At 45.0% G+C, this 20,422-nt stretch overlaps 1 protein-coding gene across 4 annotated transcripts in view; it reads left to right on the plus strand.

Annotated features, from left to right (window-relative positions):
• RBM27 (RNA binding motif protein 27) overlaps positions 1-15,875 on the plus strand; it is an 80,378-nt gene extending 64,503 nt beyond the window's left edge. For all 4 annotated transcript variants that reach the window (XM_053298490.1, XM_053298491.1, XM_053298494.1 and 1 more), the window contains one exon: positions 12,358-15,875. In XM_053298490.1, coding sequence (XP_053154465.1) covers positions 12,358-12,444 — 87 coding nt within the window. In that variant the 3' untranslated portion in view covers positions 12,445-15,875. The remainder of the gene's footprint in view (positions 1-12,357) is intronic.
• Positions 15,876-20,422: the final 4,547 nt, after the last annotated feature.

Here is a 20,422-nt window from a genome sequence, read left to right on the forward strand (position 1 = left end):
ATGTCAAGACCATCGACACCGACTGATACGACATTGAGACAAACAACTTCGATGCCAGTTTCGACGTCGAAGGAACTATCTTCGACGTTGACAAGTTCTGATCAATCCCTTGCATCAACATCGAAAAATTGGCCCTTGACAACGACAAGTGCCATCCATATCCAGGCATCGACATCAAGGGGATTGGCTATTGCAATGTTGACATGGACACTCTCGGCATCAAGACGATTGATACCGAGGCCATTATCCCCACCGGCACTTAAGCCAGCACTTATATCTGAAGTGGTTTCTTTGTCCCCGGCAACAATGCCATTAAATTACCCATTGATGCCAAAGGAAAAGCAGTTGACAGATATGTAATGCTGAGTGCCGGTTTTTTTCAAACTTGAGGAGGACTCCTCTCCAGGTATTGAGAAAGTGGGTGCATTGGATCCAAATACTGCACAATCCCTTCTTTCAATGTTTGATTCCAACACCACTACCTGGTCAACTTTTAAGGGTTTCCCACAGTCAGAAGAGATAGAGAGACGTTCTCTACCTCTAGAGATGACCTATTCAACAGCACATGCTAATCAACAAGGGCCCTATACTTTAATGGCAGCACAATTGACCACTTCATCATCTTGGCACACGTGTGGATTCTCTCATGGCATGTCTGCTAATGGACAAGTGAGTGTTCTTGGCCAGACTTCTCCAGGAATGGCTTACAATTATGATGAAGACAGGTTGTAGAGATCTGCAGGGTTCAATGGAAAAAATCCACTGGCCAGAGCTTATTCTCAGTCTGTTTTAACATAGGGATCAGACCTTCATACCAAAAGTATCTAAGATTCATGGTAGGGACCTCAGTTTACCAATATCAGGTGCTACCTTCTGGCCTCTGCACTGCCCCTCGTGTTTTCACAAAGTGCATGGCAGTGGTAGTGGCGCACCAAAGAACAAAGGGGCTGGCGATTTACCCATTCCTAGATGATTGGCTCCTGGCATCAAAAGACAGAAAAGGTTTACTTTCTCAGATACAGTACTTGTGCCTTCTCTGGTACCTCAGGATAGAGGTCAACTGGAAGAAATCTCATCTAAACCCTGTGACATCGATCTCTTACATAGGGGCTGTTCTGGATACTCATGACAGGAAGAGCTTACTTACCACAAAAGAGATTCCAGGACATTGTGGAACTTGTACATCAGTTCCAATCAGGTTCAGTACAGCATGCAAGACAAATTCAACGTCTACTAGGCCTTATGGCCTCCTACAAGATGACAATTCAACACGTGCGCCTGCAAATGAGAAAGTTGCCATTATGGTGCATATCCACCTTCCGTTTGAACATAAACAATACCAGGAAACAATTAGTTATTCTGCAACAAATCCTCTGGTCATTGAGTTGGTGGACTCTTGTACAGAATCAACTGCGAGGAGTCCCATTTCAACTGAAGACTCCACCAGTTTGGGTGATGAGAGACGCCTCATTGATGGGCTGGCAGGGGGAAATGAAATGGCAACATGACCCAGGGTCAGTGCAGTCGCCGGCAAAGAGAGTTCCACATGAATTTCCTAGAACTTGTGGTAGTTTTCCAGGCCATGAAGGCTTTTCTACCAGTGCTCAGAGGGAGAACTGTGCAGTTGCAATTGGATAACACAACAGCAGTTGCCTACCTAAATATAAAGGGGATCGAATATGTTATAGCGGACGATCTTAGTCGCTCATTAACCAGGGAAGAGCAACATGAGTGGGAATTGGTCAACAAGTACTTGCTTCCAATATTCAGAGCTTGGGGGTTCCCCAAAATAGACTTGTTCACAACGGCACTCTTTGCCAAGTGCACAAAATACTTCTCAAGGCCAGGTCACAACCCACAGTCAATAGGGGATGTGTTCCAGATGGACTGGTCTCAGCACCTATAGAACATATATCCTTCTCTATCTCTTGTAGGGAGAGTAGTGACACATATTCTGATGTACCGATTATATTCTGTACCAATTATATTATGATGTACCAACACATATTCTGATGTTCCTGATCAGGCCTTGGCAACCATGGTTTCCACATCTACTCAAACTGCCGACACACACATACAGGAGACTTCGTCAACATCAAGATCTTCTGTCACTAGAAATTGGTCAAGTACTGCACACAGAGGTGTCCACTCTACATCTTAACAGCATGGATGATAGGTTTCTAAATAAAATCTTTCTTAACCAGAGAAGCCTTCCACTAGGAGAAACTATGCTAGTAAATGGAAGAGGTTCACTTGCTATGCAGCCTCAAATGGCTTTTATCCTCTGAAAGCTACTGTCCGACAGTTCCTGCTGTATCTAATCACAATAAAGACCTCTCTGCTTTCTAATGTCTCCATAAAGGTTCACTTAGCAGTGATCTCAGCTAGGCTAACGGGATGGGATAGAAAAACAGTATTTTCCCACTCCAGCCACAAGAGTTTTCTGAAGGGTCTCACAAATCTGTATCCTCCAATAAGACAGCCACTGGAACATTGGAGTATATCTTTTATCCTTTCTAACAGATACGCTGTTTGAGCACCTAGCTACATCTAGCCTGAATCTGGTTTCTCTGAAGACTGCCTTTTTGGTGGCAGTTATAACTGCCCACAGAGTGAGTGAACTTATAGCCCTGAGGATGGATGTGCCTTATGCATACTTCTACCCGGATAAGGTGCTGCTACATCCAGACATTACTTTCCTACCTAAGGTTGTGACAGAATTTCACATAAACCAAGACATCGTGCTTCCTACCACCTTCAGCTCTCTGATCATAGTTCTTGAGAAGACTCTACATTCCTTAGATGTAAGAAGGGCTCTTCTATTCTACCTATCAAGAACAAAGATGATTAGAAAGACAAAGAAGTTGTTCATATTCTTCAAAGGAAGGTCTATGGGTCAGGCCTTATCAAGACAAAGGCTGTCCCACTGGCTAGTTGAGCTAATCCTGTTGACTTATACGTTACAAAAAGTACAGCCGCCTAAGTTTATCAACCTACAGTGCCTCAGCGACTCATTTTTCTGGCATATCATTTTGAGACATTTGTAGAGCTGCAACCTGGTCCTCAGAACAGCCCTTCATAAAGCATTATCCCATTGACTTGCGTTCTGCAGCGGAGGCGAATTTTGGGAGAGGTGTTCTCAAAAGGGTGTTACAGTTACACTACTGCTCCCTCCTCCTAAAGGAGCTAACTGAACACCCATTCTAATGGATTCAAGAGATTACGCTTCAGATAAACAGGTTGCTCACCTGTAACTGATGATCAGGTAGTGATCCGTTGACATCCATTAGACCCTCCCAAACCTCCCCTCTGCAGTAGTGCTCAAGTCTCCTTTGTAGAATTCGCCTATTGCTCCAAAGATGTTCAACTTCTCTGGCGGTCTCCAAGGAACTGAAGTGCTCGTGCTTCCTCCTGCCTTAAATAGCCACATGGGGTGGGGTGTGGGCACCAAGAGGAGCTGTACTACTCCACACCGACAGGCTTCAGCTCAGGTGCAGAATTCATTCTAATGGATGTCTACAGATCACTACCAGATCATCAGTTATAGGTGAGCAACCTGTTTTTCCAGTCTGTCTTTCTCCTGTGAACAGGACTTTTGCTTTGCTCCAGGTTGATTTCTCCTTTCTACAGTGTGTTTTTCTAAGCTTTTCCTGCATCCTTTTCATTTTTCTTGCTCCATTTTTTCCTCCTGTTGGCTTTTTCCCTCCTGCCTTCTCTGCATAACCTTAGAAAACCCTCTTCAGCCTCTTTTTTTTCCCTTTATCTTAACTATGCGGTGAGTGGGCCTCTCCCCTCGCTGTCCGAGGACAAGGAGAAAGGACTCTGGGGCAGGCCAAAAACAAGGAAATGGGACCCTAGTCAAATGGCCTGAAATAAGGCCTATGCCCCACCATTGGAAGACTGGGTGCGCTGCTGCAGGAAGCAGACCTTTCTCCAAGCCGTCCTCAGCGGCACAGGGAGAGGGCGTGTTGCAGCCAACAAAGGGACAACCACCAGTTGCCTCCCCTTCCAAAGTGGGCACTGATCTGCTGCTGCCCCACCAAGAGGACCCAGCATACTCACCAGTTCAGGGTGATTCCTCTACCCCAGGCACACCCCAAACAACCAGCAGAGCCAACAGATCCAGCCCTTACCATGCAGCCAACCTCCAAAGGGGGAGGTGTACTGAAAGGGCCTCTGAATTGGCCAATTGAGCCCCGATCCTTGGTGAACTAGCACAGCTTGTTCTAGTGGTAGCTACCATCCATCCCGCCCTGCCCCCAGCACTGGTCACAGTGAGTAACCCGGTACCCTTTCATCCTCCAGACATCCCGCCAGCAGAGCCTGCAAACTCTGTGCCAGAGAACACCCCAGCAGAGCCTGATTTTTCCTCTGCTCCTCCCTCATTGCATGAAGAACGACTCCCTCCCAATCTCTTCCAATGGATCAGGGATATCATTTCTAGAGAGATGTGCCACAGGGAAACCACTGGCACTCCCTTTACTAATAACCTGCCACCTGCTTTGCTGGTTCCTAGCACTGCTCTAGTGCTACCAGGGCCTGCTGCACTGTTGCTTACTAGCAGGCAGAGCTCACAGAAAAAGCTCCCACTCTTCTGTGCTGTCCAGCCCAGCTAGGCAAGCTATTCTAGTGCGGGAAAGGGGCAGGTTCATACCCAGGCCGCCTGCCAAGAGGCAACACACTTGAGCACACTCTTCAGATAGTGATTGCTCTCACTCTCCTGACCCAAGGGATTATTCAAGGGGGATTAGACACCAATATAGGAGTAGATCTCCAGTTCATAACAATCTAGGGCACTCTCACAGGTTAACCAACACAGAAACCATTGCTATTCCACCTGCAAACCTTAATGTGGAGAGGGAGTCTGTAGAGGCCCTTTTTCCCACCAGACCTTTTTTGTTTCATTTTCTCTCAAATTACTCTGTCCCCAGGAGGCGGAAATCTGGAGTGCTTTCCAATGTGCAGGGGGAGGCTTATCACTCTCCCCCAGTTAATATAAGTACTGCAGGAGTGCAGACTTCACGACTCAGTACTTTCCCATCTCTATTCCGGGATATACTTCAGGAAGAATCCTCATGGGGTCCCTCCCCAAGTGATTCTACAACTTACCTCCAGACATAGCAGCATCATTGGCAGTGCCCCTGATAGATGCGCCCATGGCCTCTCTGATCTCAGGCTCGGTACTTTCCAAAAATGGTGATGAAAGACTCAGTTGTCCCCAGGACAGAAAGTGTGATTTTTTTACTTAGAATATTGCATGAAACATCACCTTTTGATCTTAAGGCAAAGGCTGCCACCTCCTATTTTCGTCGGGGCTTCTGTTCTGTAGGTGAAAGAACTTCTACAGGACCTCCCACAGCGAAACACTAGAATTAAGCAGGGTTTAAATAAGATGGCCAAGGCTGCTGCTTTTATGTTGGACACCAGCTTGGACTCATTACAGTTCTCAGCCAGAGCTGTGGCCTCAGATGTGGCAGTTAGGAGAAGCTTTTGGCTTAAATCATGGAACATGGATTCTAAGTCTAAAATTAATTTGGTCTCCCCAGCATTTAAGGGAATAAAATTCTTTGGAGATTCTCTGGACTTTGTAATAATCAAAACCAGGGACAAGAAAAAAGCCATGCCCTCTACTAGGAGGGACAACAACCAACACACCTTTCTGCCTAAGCGGTCTAATTTTTCTGGCCTTTCTGATCCAGACCCAGAGACAACCAAATCCACACAACCAGCATGGAAGACTTCCTGGAATTCCAGGACCCAACAGCCTGTCGAACAACCTCCAGCCAACCGCCCCTTTGGTAACCCTGCCTTATCTAGGAATTTCATTTGGAAACAGTCACAGCAATGACTGCCCCCCCCCCCCCCGTGGAGGGGGGCATCTTGCAGAGTTCCTCCCAGCCTGGAGACACTCCACCCTGGACTGCTGGGTTCTCTCCACCATAGAGGAGGGTTACTCTCTAGGCCTGCGAGTTAGGCCACCAGAGCACTTCAGATTGATTCCTCCCTCCAAGAACTTGGGAGGAAAATCACCACATGGCCCTAGTGACTCAACACTTTCTGCAAATCAGGGTGATCCAACCTGTTCCTTTGATAGACCGAGGTCATGGTGTCTGTTCAATTTTCTTTCTCGTGTCCAAAAAAGACGGATTCTGGAGAGTGGTATTGTCATGGGCATGATGGAAGACTCCGAGGAGGGGATGGAGGTTACAGCAGAGGAGGGAAGGCAAGGACCAGAAGTTGCAAAGGAGAGTGGGTCCGATGCACGGAGAGTTGAAGATGTGTTGGAGCCGGGTGAGGAGCTCTTGTGGAGGAGGCAGAACCAGACTCAGCTGTGGAGAGGCATTGGTCCAAGAGACAGCAAGAGTTAAGGACCTGCATGCGTAGAACAGGCAAAGCTGCTGACTCAGGATCTCTTGATTAACAGCACCAGGGGTCAGCCTATTTAAGATGACTGCACCACAGCTACCATGCTGATAGCAACGCCAATTTCCTGTGAGCTAATCGGCTGTGTTTGGACCCTGGACTGTGTTGACCTTGCCCGGGGACTGTGATTTGGACTCTGTTGGATTGATTGAATTTGACTCAGACTGAACCTGGCTTGGAAAATTTCTTGCTATAAGACTTTGCTATTCTACTTCTGCCTCTGCCTGTTTTACGCTCCATCTGGCTAGCCTGACAGATTTACAATAGGTATTGGACCTGAAGTCATTCAACAAGTTCTTCAAAAAATGAAAGTTCTGGATGGAAACCTTGCACACCATTCTCCAAGCCATTCAGACGGATGACTATCTCACATCTATAGACTTGACAGAGGCATGCCTTCAGATACCTATCCTGCCAGCCCCCGGATGCTTTCTGTGCTTCTATTATGCCAACCAACATTTCCAGTACCACGCCCTTCCTTTTGGGCTGTCCTTTGCAACCCGAGTATTCACAAAGGTGATGGTCTCCTTGTTGCACCCATGAGGACAGAAAGACTACACATTTGTCTGTATCTAGATGATCTGCTGATCAGATCGAGATCATTCCAGAAGGCAGGGGTGGACTTCACCAGAACTTTATCAATTCTCTCCAGTCACGGGTTTCTGGTCAGTATTCCAAGAGCTCTCACAGTCTGTTTCAGCAGATTGAAAACTTGGTGGGAGTGTTCATAGACACCAAACAAGGAACAGTCTACCTTTCCAGGGACCACCAGTCCAAGCTTCATTCCAGGCATCACAGTTCATGAGTTGCCAGTCAGAGGCCCTTCTTCTGCTGGCCTGTGTCCTAGGGGCATGATCTCCTACACTGATGTCTTACCATGGGCTTGGTATAATTCCAGACCCCTTCAATGACTTACTTCCCTACCAGGACCAGATAATGGCTTGGACTCACACCTCCTTCAGTGGCGGGCTTCCCCCTTGATCACCTAGGGATCACCACCACAACTCCAACTGACGATGTCTGCCAGCATAGCGGGATGTGGAGCGCGGGGCATTTGGTCCACATCAGAGTCAAAGCACAGTATTAACTGGCTGGTACTCGGAGCCTTTTGTCTGGCCGTCCTACACTTCACCAACCTAGCCCAGAACAAACATGTCCTAATCAGAAAGGACAATGTGGCCACTAAGGCCATCAATCGCCAGGGGGGCACGCAATTTCGTTCACTGATGGAAGAGTCCAACAGTCGCTTCAATTCAGTGGGAAAACACTTACTGTCCATCAAAGTGAACATTTCAGTAGGAACATTTCAGTAGGAATGCTCCGTGGCCTCAGGGCTTCTTTTTGCTGGTGGCTCCATTCTGGGCCAGGAGACCCTGGTTCTCGAATCTGATGAAATTAGTGGTGGAACCAGCTTGGCTCCTCCCAGAGTGGACAAATCTTCTAAGCCAAGGACCAGTCATCCATTCAAAACTGGAATGGCTTCACGTTCACATATGACGACTGAGCACATGCTCTTAGCCGCCAAGGGTTACTTCCCTAACATCCTAGACACTACCTTGGCTTCACACAGACCTTCCATGAATCACATATATAAAACTACTTGGATGGCATTCTTGAAATGGGCCGTGAAGGAACACATTCCACCATTGCAAGCAAAGATACGACATGTTCTGGCTTTTCTTCAAGCAGGCCCGGACAAGAGTTTACAACCTAAAACCCACAGAAGGCAAGTTTTTGCCCTTTCATCCGTTCTCCATAGCTCTTCCAAATCCTTGACTTTACACCTGACATCAGACGTTTCCTGAAGGGGGCATTCTGTATTCCTCCTCCAACAATCCATTGCTTTCCTTCTTAGAATCTTAACAGTTTAAATCACTCACTTAAGGCACCTTTTGAGCCCCTAAGGAAGGTGTCACTCAAGCTTCTCACCTACAAGGTGGTCTTCCTGAAAGCTGTTAAGTCTGCCCACAGAATGTCAGAGCTGGGGACCTTCTATGTGCATAAACTATCATGCATTTTCCAATGAGATTCAGTGGTCCTTGAAATGGACCCTACCTTCTGTCCCAAAGGCAACACTATGTTTCATAGGAATCAGGATGTTATCTTCCCAATGTTCTGCCCAAGGCCTCATCACCCGAAAGAGAAGCTGTGGCATACCCTGGATGTTAAGAGAGCCCTTAAAATATACCTCAAATGCACTTCATCTTTTTGCCAGACTGATTCCGTGTTCATTTCTTTCCAGCTAGCTATGATGGGATCCAAGCCTTCAAAGGCAACACTTGCCCACTGGGTTAAAGCGTGCATAACTACTGGTTACGAATCTCTGGGTCTTCACCCACCATTCAAGATCACGGTGCATTGAACCCACAGCATGGACACATCAGTGGCTTTCTTTGCAAACATCCCCATCTCCGAGATCTGCCAAGCTGCTACATGGACTACAGTCTCTCCCTTCATTAGACACTCCAAGCTGCACACTTATCAGTCAGACTTGGCGGCATTTGGGCATGCAGTGCTCCAACAAGTAGTCTCTACCTCAGCTTTCTATCTTTGCCATAAACTGCCCACCCAGAGACTACCACTGTGATACATCCCATTACAATGGATACCATCACACACTGGAGAAGAAAGTAACATTGGTAGACTTAGGATGAAGGTTCTTGCTCCCCAGTGTATGAGGGTATCCAACCCACTCTCAGTTTGAGCGTGGTACTTGTATTTTGGTTTGATCATAATTGGCGCTTACCTGCTATTGTGGGAAACAGCAGCTCATTTTCATGGCATTTTCTTCTGCTTGCCTTTTTTGTATGTGTTTTTCTTCCTTTCTGGACCCGTCTGGGTTTTCCTCTGTGCATTTCTTATTCTAGTCCATTCTCCAGTGCTGTAAAGAAGCTGCAGACCTGATAACATCTCTAGACAGTCCTGGGACTGGGTGGATCCTGCAGAAGAAGCATAGGGCTAGTTTAGTTTCTGCTTAAGTCCTGCCTCCAGGGAACATAGGCAACCCTTTACAACGGCATAGGCAACCCTTTGGGCATAGGCAACCCTTTACAACAGCTACCCTTGTACACTGGGGAGAAAGAACCTTCATCCTAAGTCTACCAATGTTACTTTCTCTCCTCTTTTCCTTCTCCTCTCAAGTAAGGCAAACTCCCAATGTGGCATGCATGCGGCTCTCCCTCTTCCCCACCCTTGCTTGTCTGCCTTCTCTTCTTTCCCAGACTGACTTTGCAGGTGCAGCACTTTTCCACATTGCTTCCTTTTATCTTTCTGCTTTTGGGGCAAGTGCAGCTTGAAACTCACTCAGATCTTCTCTGCAAGGGGAGAGAGATTGTGCATTTAGAGTGACAGCAGCACTTCCACCCCGTGAGTGGGTGGTGTTGCTTGGGTTGTGTACACCCATACCCGGCTCATTTTCTTCCTGTCGAGGCAAAGGGGTGAGAGAAGCAGCAGCTGCTGCTCCAAAGTAGCCTGCCTGCCCCAATTTGCCAGCCTCTCACTGCTGCCCAAGCCTGCTCCTGAAGAAAGACAAGGAGCATGACAAGCCAGCAGGATCTGGACCCCAGACAAAAGCAAAAACATTCAAAAAGCAAGTGGCTGATAAGGTGCTCCCCAGAGGAGGCTGTGCCAAAAGGACAGGCGGGGGATGAGGATGGTAACAGTGGAGGGAGAGAGAAATGTCCTGCCTTTGTGTTCTTTTGCTTGGGTTTTTAAGCTTGTTTATGTTTGGGGATGGATTTTGAGGGGTGAGCAGGGAGATGGAGGCTTTGCTAGGAGATCAGTTGGGAGCACTGGAGACCATACAGTTTGCTGCTCCGTTGGTACACACAGAGTAGCAATGTGAGTACCAAACTATTTCTGCTAGTACTCATTTGAGAACCAGATCTGGAAAACTGTGAACCGCAGGGTATTTAATCTGCATTTTTAAGGGAGTCTTCTTAAATTCAGAGTCATCTTGGATTTGGGCAAATACAGTATGGAAACATCCTTGTAGAGATGTGTAAACTGGCTTGCCCCTGGCTCACCCTCGAGCCAACCCACCCTGCCCCCCTCTCCAGTCCAGGGAATCTAAGGGGGGGGAGTTAAGAACTCACCACCTCTGTGGGGGCACTGCCGTGGCTGCAGGGAGGTCTCTGGCGGTCCCGTCCCCCCCTCCCCCAGGTCTCAAATCGGCCCATTTCGAGTGTGTTTCCGGCCCATTCTGGGCCTCTTCACACTGGTGGTGACCATTTTGGAGGCCACCACACATGCACACTGGCCATCTATATGACTCCAGCCATTTTAAAGACAGGTGCTGAACTTAAACTTGCACTTTGGGGGTGCCAAACCAGGTTTGATTCGAACTGTCCCACTTTGAACTTGAACCAAACCGGCCTCAAAAAAGGTGGCCAGTCTGAGTTTGAACCAAACCAGGCCCAGTCAGTTAGACTGGCTTGACCCAATTCGACTGTTCGAGGGGCTGTGCTTGTAAAGGGGAATTTGATGATAAGTCCACTTTTCAAGCACAGGGGTGGGGGAATCTTTTAAAAGTCTTCTAAGGGCAGCTGGAGGAGCGTTGAGGAGGCACCTTACCACTACTGTGTGCTCCATCCGCCAGTTCTCCCTCACAACAGTGCAGTCCATGCAGCGGTGTGGTTTTGGCCTCCATGCATGAGGTGCTCCCTCACTGCCCCCCTTCCGACCGCCCTTAGAAGACTTAGAAAGTATTTCCCACCCCTTTGCTTGTAAATCCTCACTGGATTCCCCTTTACAAGCATAGCCCTTTGAACGGTCGACCTGGTTCAATTGAACAGACCAAACCGGAACTGTTGACTGGTGGTTCAGATCCCTTCATAACCGGTTTACGGACTGGCATTTCAGTTTGGCTCATACCCCTAACCTACACCTTCAAGAGAACTTGCAGACTGTTTGTGTTCTATTTTGTGACAAAATACATTTAGGGTGGTTGTGGTTGGGTTTTTTTAAGTCAAGATTACAAGTGAACTTGTAACCGGCGCATAGCATCTGCACCACTAGTTTGCTCCCCCCCTACCCACCCGCAACTTGCTCGCTCACCCTCCCCCTGACTCGTGCCCCCCTTCAGCCCCATTTCATTCTCCCCCCCCCCGCCCCAGTTCTTTCTCACCCCTATCTGCACCTCTAGTTTCGTCTTCTCTCCATTCTTGGTCTGACCGCTGCTTTCTCTCCCCCATCACTGCTTTCTCTCCTCACTGGCCTGCCACGCACCTCCTCCAGCGTCTCCTCAGCACTTTCTCCTGGTGCCTCTTTTGCCCATTCACTTTCCCCTGCCTCACCCAAACTACCCCCCGACCTGTCCCTTTTTGCCGCAGCTTTTTGGCCCCGGCCGGCTGCTATTTTGCGACCCGGCTCGCCCCCACCCACCGCCAGTTTCTTCTCCTCCACGCATCCCCACGTTCCCACGCATGCCAACTGAGAGAATTAAGCATGCCAGTGTATATAGTAGAAGATCCTGCTCTTGCTCTGTGGAGACTAGAGAGGTGTACATGGTTATGTTTCTCCTCACAACACCCTTATGTGGTAGGTTAGGCTGAGAGAGAAGTGACTGGCCCAGAGTCACCCCAGTGAGTTTTATGGCTAAATGGGAATTTGAACTCTGGTCTCTTCGGTCTTAGTCCAACACTCTAGCCACTACACCACACTGGCTCTTCCAATATTCACAACTATTTCAGTCCAGGAGTATTCCTCTCAGTGGTGGTTGTAGTATCCCCCCTTGTGTTGCTTTTCATGAGACTTTTGGGACAAGAAATCATTTTCTCATTCCTTTCTCTATGTAAATTGCTTTGTGAATTGAAATGGGGTCTATAAATAGTCGTGTGTGTGTGTGTGTGTGTATGTATGTATGTGTGTGTATATATATATATATATATATATATATATATATATATATAAAAATTTTATTTTATTTATTTTTAGGAGACAGAAGCTTCCGATTTATTTTTGCCTGAAGATGATGACGACGACGACGAAGATGAAGATGAATCTCGCTCCTGGAGAAGATGAAACTTGAAATTGAATCATATAGTTTTAGAATTGTTTGAACTAAAACTTTTAAATTTTTATTTAAAAAGTCAATGAGCCAAAAAGTTGTTTTGTTTTTTTCTTTTCATATACACAAGAGAGCAAGTGTGAGTTTGATAGATAAATTTGGCAAATAAGTAGCCATGACACTAGATCAGCCAAAGGCCCAAAACTTATACAAAGCTGTAAAGATGGTTGTTATCCTCTAAAGATGAGATGTATCAGTCTTTCAAGCCAACTTGTGTTCATTCTGTTTTTAAAATATGGATTGTTTTATTAAGCTATCAATGACTTTACTGGCTTTATTTAGTAATGTGGAGTTAAGATGAGAGTTATAGGTAAAGTTGTTTTATACATCAATATTGCTTGGAATTTGCTATCTCAAGTCCTTTCATTAGGTGGCAAATAAGTTACTTAACTAAGTCAGTTTAACCCTCAAGAATTACACATAATGTGGTTGTGGATGAGGTTAGTATCCTACATTTCACTCCCCAAGATCTGCTGTCTAGTATAGACATGCACAATTTTTCCCTCCTGCAGATGTTTGCCTACAACTCCCATTTTTCTTCACAGTTAGACAGTGGCTGAAGATGATGGGAGCTGTAGTTCAGTAACACCTGGAGGGCCGAAGTTATGCAGCCCTGGTCTAGTAGAACTGTTGTGCAAGTTTGCCCAGCTTGTATCCACTGTGTTGTATTCATTGCCAGCATTGATGACAGCAGTCCTGCCATACTGTTTGGTTCTTATCAGTCTAAACTTCAGACTGTTGGATTAATTTTGGGTGTAGTTGACCAATCACTGCTGCTATGAATTCCAGATTCATCTCAGTGGAACGTATGGGTCTGCTGTGCCAACTCTTCCTGAACTCATTAATGTTAACGCAGCTTGGTGAAATGCATCCTTTTCTGGTATTGGTAAATGCATGTAGTCTCTTTTTTGTTTAACCATTAGAACTCATTCTCCTTCCTCTATGACTAAATCAGCTCTCTTTAATTTTTTAGGCAAAGTCTGTGCAGTATTCCAAGCAAGTTATTGTTCTTTAGTCCAAAACGTTCAAATACAATTCTAAAATCATCCTTACTAAACCAGTACTTGGAATGATAGAGCACTTCAAGTCTATACCAGAGCTACTCAACTTTGGTCCTCCAGCTGTTTTTGGACTACATCTCCCATAGTCCCCAGCCACAGCGGCCAATAGTTAGGAATTATGGGAGTTGTATGCCAACATCAGTAGGAGCGTCACAGTTGAGTACCCTGATCTACACAAATTAATTTTCTAAAATGAGTGTTAGGCAAAGGGGACACTAACTTAAATGCCTCTTTCTGCATGCCATCTGGTTTGCCTTTTGTGTGTGTGCTTAAAAAAAACAAAACACAAAACAACAAACAGTAAACGGTGTTGATGGTGGTTGAAACTGGCTTAATGTTGTGACTTACCAGGGCAATAGATCTTCAGAACTCATGTGTCTCTTGCTGCTATTAAGCCTAAACACACTATCCTGTAGATTTTTTTTCCTTCACTCTTAGTGCCTCTGTACTGTATCCCATACACAGTAGCACCATGTTCTATCAGGAATATGAAAAGCCATTATACTCTGAATGTTAAAATCAAAGGAGCAGGGCAAACATTGTATCAATTCCTGTGGTACTAAAAAGCAAATAAGAAACAAATATTAATTTCATTTTTTAGGGATCTTATATCTGACTGTATTACTACAGCTGGTACTTTATTCACTCTGAGTATCAGAAGTACTAAATTAGGATTTGACTTGTTACTTGAAGTCCGGCACTCTTTCTGTTCCTCCTCTCAGTTTGGTTACTGTTGTTGCAGTATATGAAATTCAAACCAATAGTTTAGATTCCAGTGATCCTTGGAAAGAAATGTAATCTGTCAGTGGCTGTTTGCTCTTTGCCCTTTATGTAAAGGCCTTTGTTTTCTAGAAGATTGCTACATTCCTACTAATGTTGAATCTCAGTGAATGAACATATAAAGAGAAAAAGCACGCATATTGCACATCCCAACAAGCAAAGCCTTGCTCTTCTCCCATCACCTGTGATATGTTTGGAATGCTTGTGGCTCAATATATGGTTTGAATGACCCATTGCAGCAAGATGCTTGAATCTGGACAGTTTAAACGAATGATAGAGGGAACAAAAGATTTATATACATATATATATACATATATATATATATATATATTGTACAGGTTTTTTCTTAAAACTGTATTATTTTGTAAATATTTTGCTTTTTTTGTGTGTACTAAAATTACCAGCATCTAGATTTCCATAAGAATTCTTGTATTTTTGTATCCAGAAGATTACAGTGAGTGAATGAAGCTGTAAGAGAAATTTCAGTAGCCTTTGAGACAGTTAACCCGGATGGGATTCCTTTTCATATGGTTTTAAATAACATTTTGTTAGCACACTGTTCAGAAGAGGATGAATGTCCTTGCTCATCCATGTTGGCTTTTTTGGTTCAAAGTGAAAAACGGGCCAAGGGGGAAAGATATATTTATTGAGCTGTTCTGGGTTATTTTCTCTCTCTTTCTCTCTCTCTCTCTTTTTTTATGTGTTGGCTTACATAAATCCTCTAGTGACACCTTAAATGTGATTTCTAAGCACAGAAGCACAAAAATGAGTTGTGCCCCTGAACTCATGTTTTCAAAGCATACTATTGTGTTACTGCGAATGTAAGTGATGAACAGCAGACTGGTAATTCATTTAATGCAGAGGAGAAGAGAAAACTAGTTCAAAGTGACCTTCATTTTGACATAGCTATGGATCTCCCTGTGTTATGTTTTGTAAAACACCATTTGTGTTTCTAAATAGGTAGCTTCTGGTAACACTTTATTTTTTAGTTGCTGTGAAAATGTCACTTTCACCTTCATAAGCTATAATGGACAGCATAATTAAATCATAAATATACATTTCAAGTTATTTAAGAATTCTAAAATAAAATGTTACCACACTAGGAGTGCACCTCACTGACTGCAGTATATAGCCGTATGAAATCCAGAATAATGCCACCGTGTAAATGGTCAGTGAATCTCCCACTAAAGCTTACAGATGTTACTGCTATTCTTACATAAACTGTCAAACTGTGGTGTGAAGTCTTTTTTGTTTTGGTTTTCTAAATTCTACCAAAAAAAGAGCCCAGCATCTGAAAACTGGTTTGAAAAATATATATAATTCCCACATACAATGGAACTGCTTCAAAAGTTTTTAACAAAATCATGTGAAAAGGAATATTAAATTCCTCTCAATGTATAGTAAACTTGTATTATAGTTTTTACAGAATTGTGAACTTGTGTAATAGTATATTAGGAGATATTGTTGAATTTCTAACTGTTTATACATTTAAATTCATACATGTAATGTTTGTTTTATTGATTACAATCTGAATTTCTAAGGTGCATGTTGACTTTTTTGCAATAAAGAGATAATTGGAATGGTGGAAAACTTCAAACAAAAAGAGTGCATAAAACAATTTGAATTCAAATTTGGAAAAATGTAATAACCATTCCAAAAAAAAAAAAAAAAGCTGTATCTCTTAATTTCTTTGGGGGTGAGTATTTGCATGAATGTATAGCTTTTTATCTGTTTTATAAAAGTATCGAAAGCAGTAATGGAGGTTAGAATTCCCAAATGATGAGAATCTATATTGCAGCAATACAGGTAGCTAATTAAGGTTGTGCACTAGATGAGTATGATTGGCTCAAACTTTTTCTAACCGCTCCCCTTCTGAGTAAGAGGAGATCCATGAGGGCAGCAGCCTGGGAAATTTTTTTAGAAAAATTCCTGAGCATGTCCCATCTGTTCTGTGTTGCCACCTTGCCTTTGATGTGCAGGGGAATAATTGAATGCGAGCTTAAATTTGGGGTGTTTTGCCTGATGTTCTATGTTCGGCTTTTCAACATAAGTTCATCTCTAAACTTTTTCATTTTGGTGGTTCCTCCTTGTTAATATGCTTGAGACCAGGGCACAGAAAGAAAGTGGTTGTTAAGACAAAAGTAACTAATTGAAGAAAATAATTGTTAATTTTGCAACTCAAGCCAACATTGCAAAACAAAAGCAAGAAACTTACTAAAATATGAAACATGTACTGTATTTATTTTACATGTATACTACTTTTCCCCGTGATTCCACTCAAGGTAGTATGCATAGAGTTCCCAAGAAATCTCTCACTGAGTCACAGACCAGACCTGCTTAGCTTAAGCAAGGTTGTTGCCTCATGTACCTTTTAAACCATGCTCTATCACAGAACGTTAGCACCCACATTATGGGCAATAACTTGCAGTGGACCATTAGTGATGGTGTACTGTCATTAAATCAAGAACCTGAGAGTGTGCTGTGAGAAGTTAATTTATTCCACTGGTGATGTTGCCCCCAAGCATCTTCATGATTGGAATAATGGGGAGGCACTCCTAGATCGTTTACTAAGTGGCGCAGTGGGGAAATGCTTGACTAACAAGCAGAAGGTTGCAAGTTTGAATCCCCGCTGGTAGTATATCAGGCAGCAGCTATATAGGATGATGCTGAAAGGCATCATCTCATACTGTGCAGGAGATGACAATGGTAAACTCCTCCTTTATTCTACCAGAGAAAACCACAGGGCTCTGTGGGCACCAGGAGTCGAAATCAACTTGACAGCACACTTTAACTTTATTCCTAGATCAGAAACCTGTGGGCTGTCTTATGGTTAGTAATTGTTTTATTATAAAAGTAAACCTTTTGAGGTAGAAGATAGAAGTGTGTCCAGATTTTGTTTCAGGTAAAGTGCCTCAGTGATCAGAAGTACAGAGAGTGGACAGATAAATTTTCCTCTCACACAACACTAGAACCCAGGACTCATCTCATGAAACTGAAGGCCAGGAAATTTAGGACTAGTGATGTACCCGGACCAGTATAGGCCATTCTACAGGCCTCCAGACCGGTCCGGACATGGGCGGTTCGGATTCGGTTGGTTCGGGGGGGGGGGTCCCCTTAAGGGTGCGGGAGGGTTTACTTACCCCTCCCGCCACTTTCCCCCCTTCGGTGCCTGTATTTCTTTGAATAATTTTGCTTACTATTTCTTTGAGCGCCCCTTCTCCAGCGCTGTGCTGCAGAAGTTCTTTTAGTAATGCGGCAGCAGGATACCTCCCTGCCACCCCTTCCCCCGCTTGGCATGCAGTGCAAAAAGGCTTTAAGAAGCCTTTTGTGTGTGTGCACGCGCACGTACTTTCTTGAGTAAACGGAGTGGCAGGATATCTCCCTGCCGCAAAGAAATAGTAAGTGGAATTATTCAAAGAAATACGGGCACCAGAGGGGGGAAAGTGGCGGGAGGGCTAAGTAAACCCTCCCGCGCCTTAAAGGAACCCCCCACCCCAGTGCCGGACCGCAGCTCTGCGGTTCCGTGCACACCCCTATTTAGAACCAACAAAAGGAAGTGCCTTTTCACACAGCATGTAATTAATCTACTGAATGCTCTGCTGTGGGTTGTGGTGACAGCCACAAGCTTGGATGGCTTTAATAGAGGCTTAGACAAATTCATGGAGGGTAGGTCTATCAATGACTACTAGTCTGGTGACTATAGGTCACCTCCAGCCTCAGAGGCAAGAGACCTCTAAATATCAGTTGCAGAGGAGCAACAGCAGGAGAGAGGGCATGCCCTCACCTCTTACCTGTGGGCTTTTCAGAGGCATCTGGTGGGCTGCTGTGAAATAGGATGCTGGACTTGATAGTCCTTGGGCCTGATCCAGCAGGGCTGTTCCTTATGTTCTTTGAAAAGTTCAGCAAAAGTTTTATATAGAAAAATGTTCCTTTGATCTTTATCAGTTCCAGTGCAATGTCCCAAATGTGGTGTTTTCAATTTCTGATTTGTAAACTTTCATAACCTGGATTAACCATCAAGTGAACATTGAACTTGCTTCTTTTATAGTCTAGCTATAGATATCTAACTACTTCTTGATGACAGAAACAAGGAGAAGAATCAGAGAGCTGATCTGGATCAGTGAAGATTTAAGCTGTGGACCATGGTCTACTTGAATGTGGTCCATAAAACCATACTGGAATAGAGCAACATGCAGAAAGTATTTTCCCAGGCAAAGAGGACCTGGCAAGGTAGAATCAAGTGCTGAAACTAGTCTTGGACTGTACCACTTGGTCTATAGATAGGACATCACTTTTTTAATGCTGTCCAGTACAGAAGAAGCAGCATATAGGAAAATAGCATGGCAGAAAACTAGGCAGAGCACTTGATCTGTTTATTTTCCCATGTGGGGTATACAATTCATTCTCATCTCTCTCTTAGATGGCTAGGGATTCCAATTAATGGATAAGTCTATCAGTGGCTACCAACCTTGATGCTAGACATTATCTCTCAAGTTCAGAGGCAGGATGCCCATCACTACAGGATGACACATCACTACGGATCTTTCTAGCAACAGCCCAACACATCTGGACAGCTTCATGTCACCATAGGCCTGAAACAGCACTTCAATGAACTGTACAAAGAAGAGGAGGACTATGGATGTGCTCAGCAAGATACAGCAGACTTGCCCCCATGGCTGCAGGTGGTGCCATCTGAGATTATTGACCTGATTTCCCAGCTAAAACCCGGGAACCCTCCTGGCAATGACCTAATTCTCTCTGAACTTACCAAAAACTACTCCACATGCTGTTCTCCCATTCTGGCTGTGCTGTTCACATCCATTGACAAAGACATGTTAAAAGGAAGAAAGGCTGACTCGATCAACTATAGGCTGGTCAGTCTGCTCAACACTAGACATCTACGTGGGAATCTTCAGGACTAGCTAGACCAAGAAAATCTGCTTGCAGAGGACCAAGCTGGCTTTAGGGAGGGTAGATCCACAACCAGTCAATGCCTGGTGCTTCAGCACCTCATTGAAAAATATTTCTCCAGCAACTCAGACGTTCTTTATGCTGCCTTCATTGATCTTAAGGCTGCTTTTGATTGCATCTCCCGAGTCAAGCTATAGGAGAAGTTGGAAGCCTCAATCGACCTTCATCTGCTTTATATGATATACATTCTGCATACAGACACAACCCTCAAGGTAAGGTGCAACCCACAAGGGCACCTCACGAACCCTGTCCTGATACAGAAGGGCGTCAAACAAGGATGCATCCTGGCCTCACTCCTTTTCAGTTTTTATATCAATGACAAGGTGAGACACCTTATTAGTCCAGACTTTCACCCTCCCAAGCTGGCGGATAGAAGCATTTCCTCCCTACTCTGCCGATGATGCAGCAATCCTCTATACGTCTAAGAAGAGCACTGATGGCTCTAGCTCAGTACTGCAGGAACGATCAACTAGTAATCAACTATCAAAAAACTAAAGTTATGGCTATCGCCAGAAGACCCAAGCCTCATCCCTGGAGTATAAATGGCCACAAGGCCGAACAGGTTGCCTATTTCAAATATCTGTGAGTGGTCCCACATTACTCTGGCTCAAGAAAAGTCCACTGTGACCATGTTGCCCTCACTGCAGACTATAAGGGGCCAGTATGTACCTGCAGCACTCAAATTATTTGAGGCCAAGATATTGGGGCACCTCTATGGTGCCCAACTGGGTTCCAGAGGCGTTTGGTCTGTGGCCTCCAAGGTCTGGGGGGAGGTGTCCTAAGACCAGGGGCCTCCTGCTTGCCACCCTATACTCACTCCGCCGCTGCCCCCCACACATACCTAACCACGGCTTTCCTGTCATTTTAGCTGCCATGTGAGGGGTGAGCCGAGTAGAGCCTGCCCCCTGTAACAGTGGTGGGCAGAGCAACCGCTGGACCTGTCCGTCCAGCACAGTGGCCCTCAAAAGCAAAGCACACCTGCACAGTTCGAATATATCATCGCAAGCCATGGGGGGATCCTTCTCGGCTCACCACCCACCCCTGCACATGGCAGCTAGAATGACAGAAAAGCTGTGGTTTGGTATGGCTGGTCTTTGCTGCAGCAATGGCAAGGGGGGAG

Source organism: Hemicordylus capensis, chromosome 2 (assembly GCF_027244095.1).
Source record: "Hemicordylus capensis ecotype Gifberg chromosome 2, rHemCap1.1.pri, whole genome shotgun sequence".
NCBI classification, from domain to species: Eukaryota; Metazoa; Chordata; class Lepidosauria; order Squamata; family Cordylidae; genus Hemicordylus; species Hemicordylus capensis.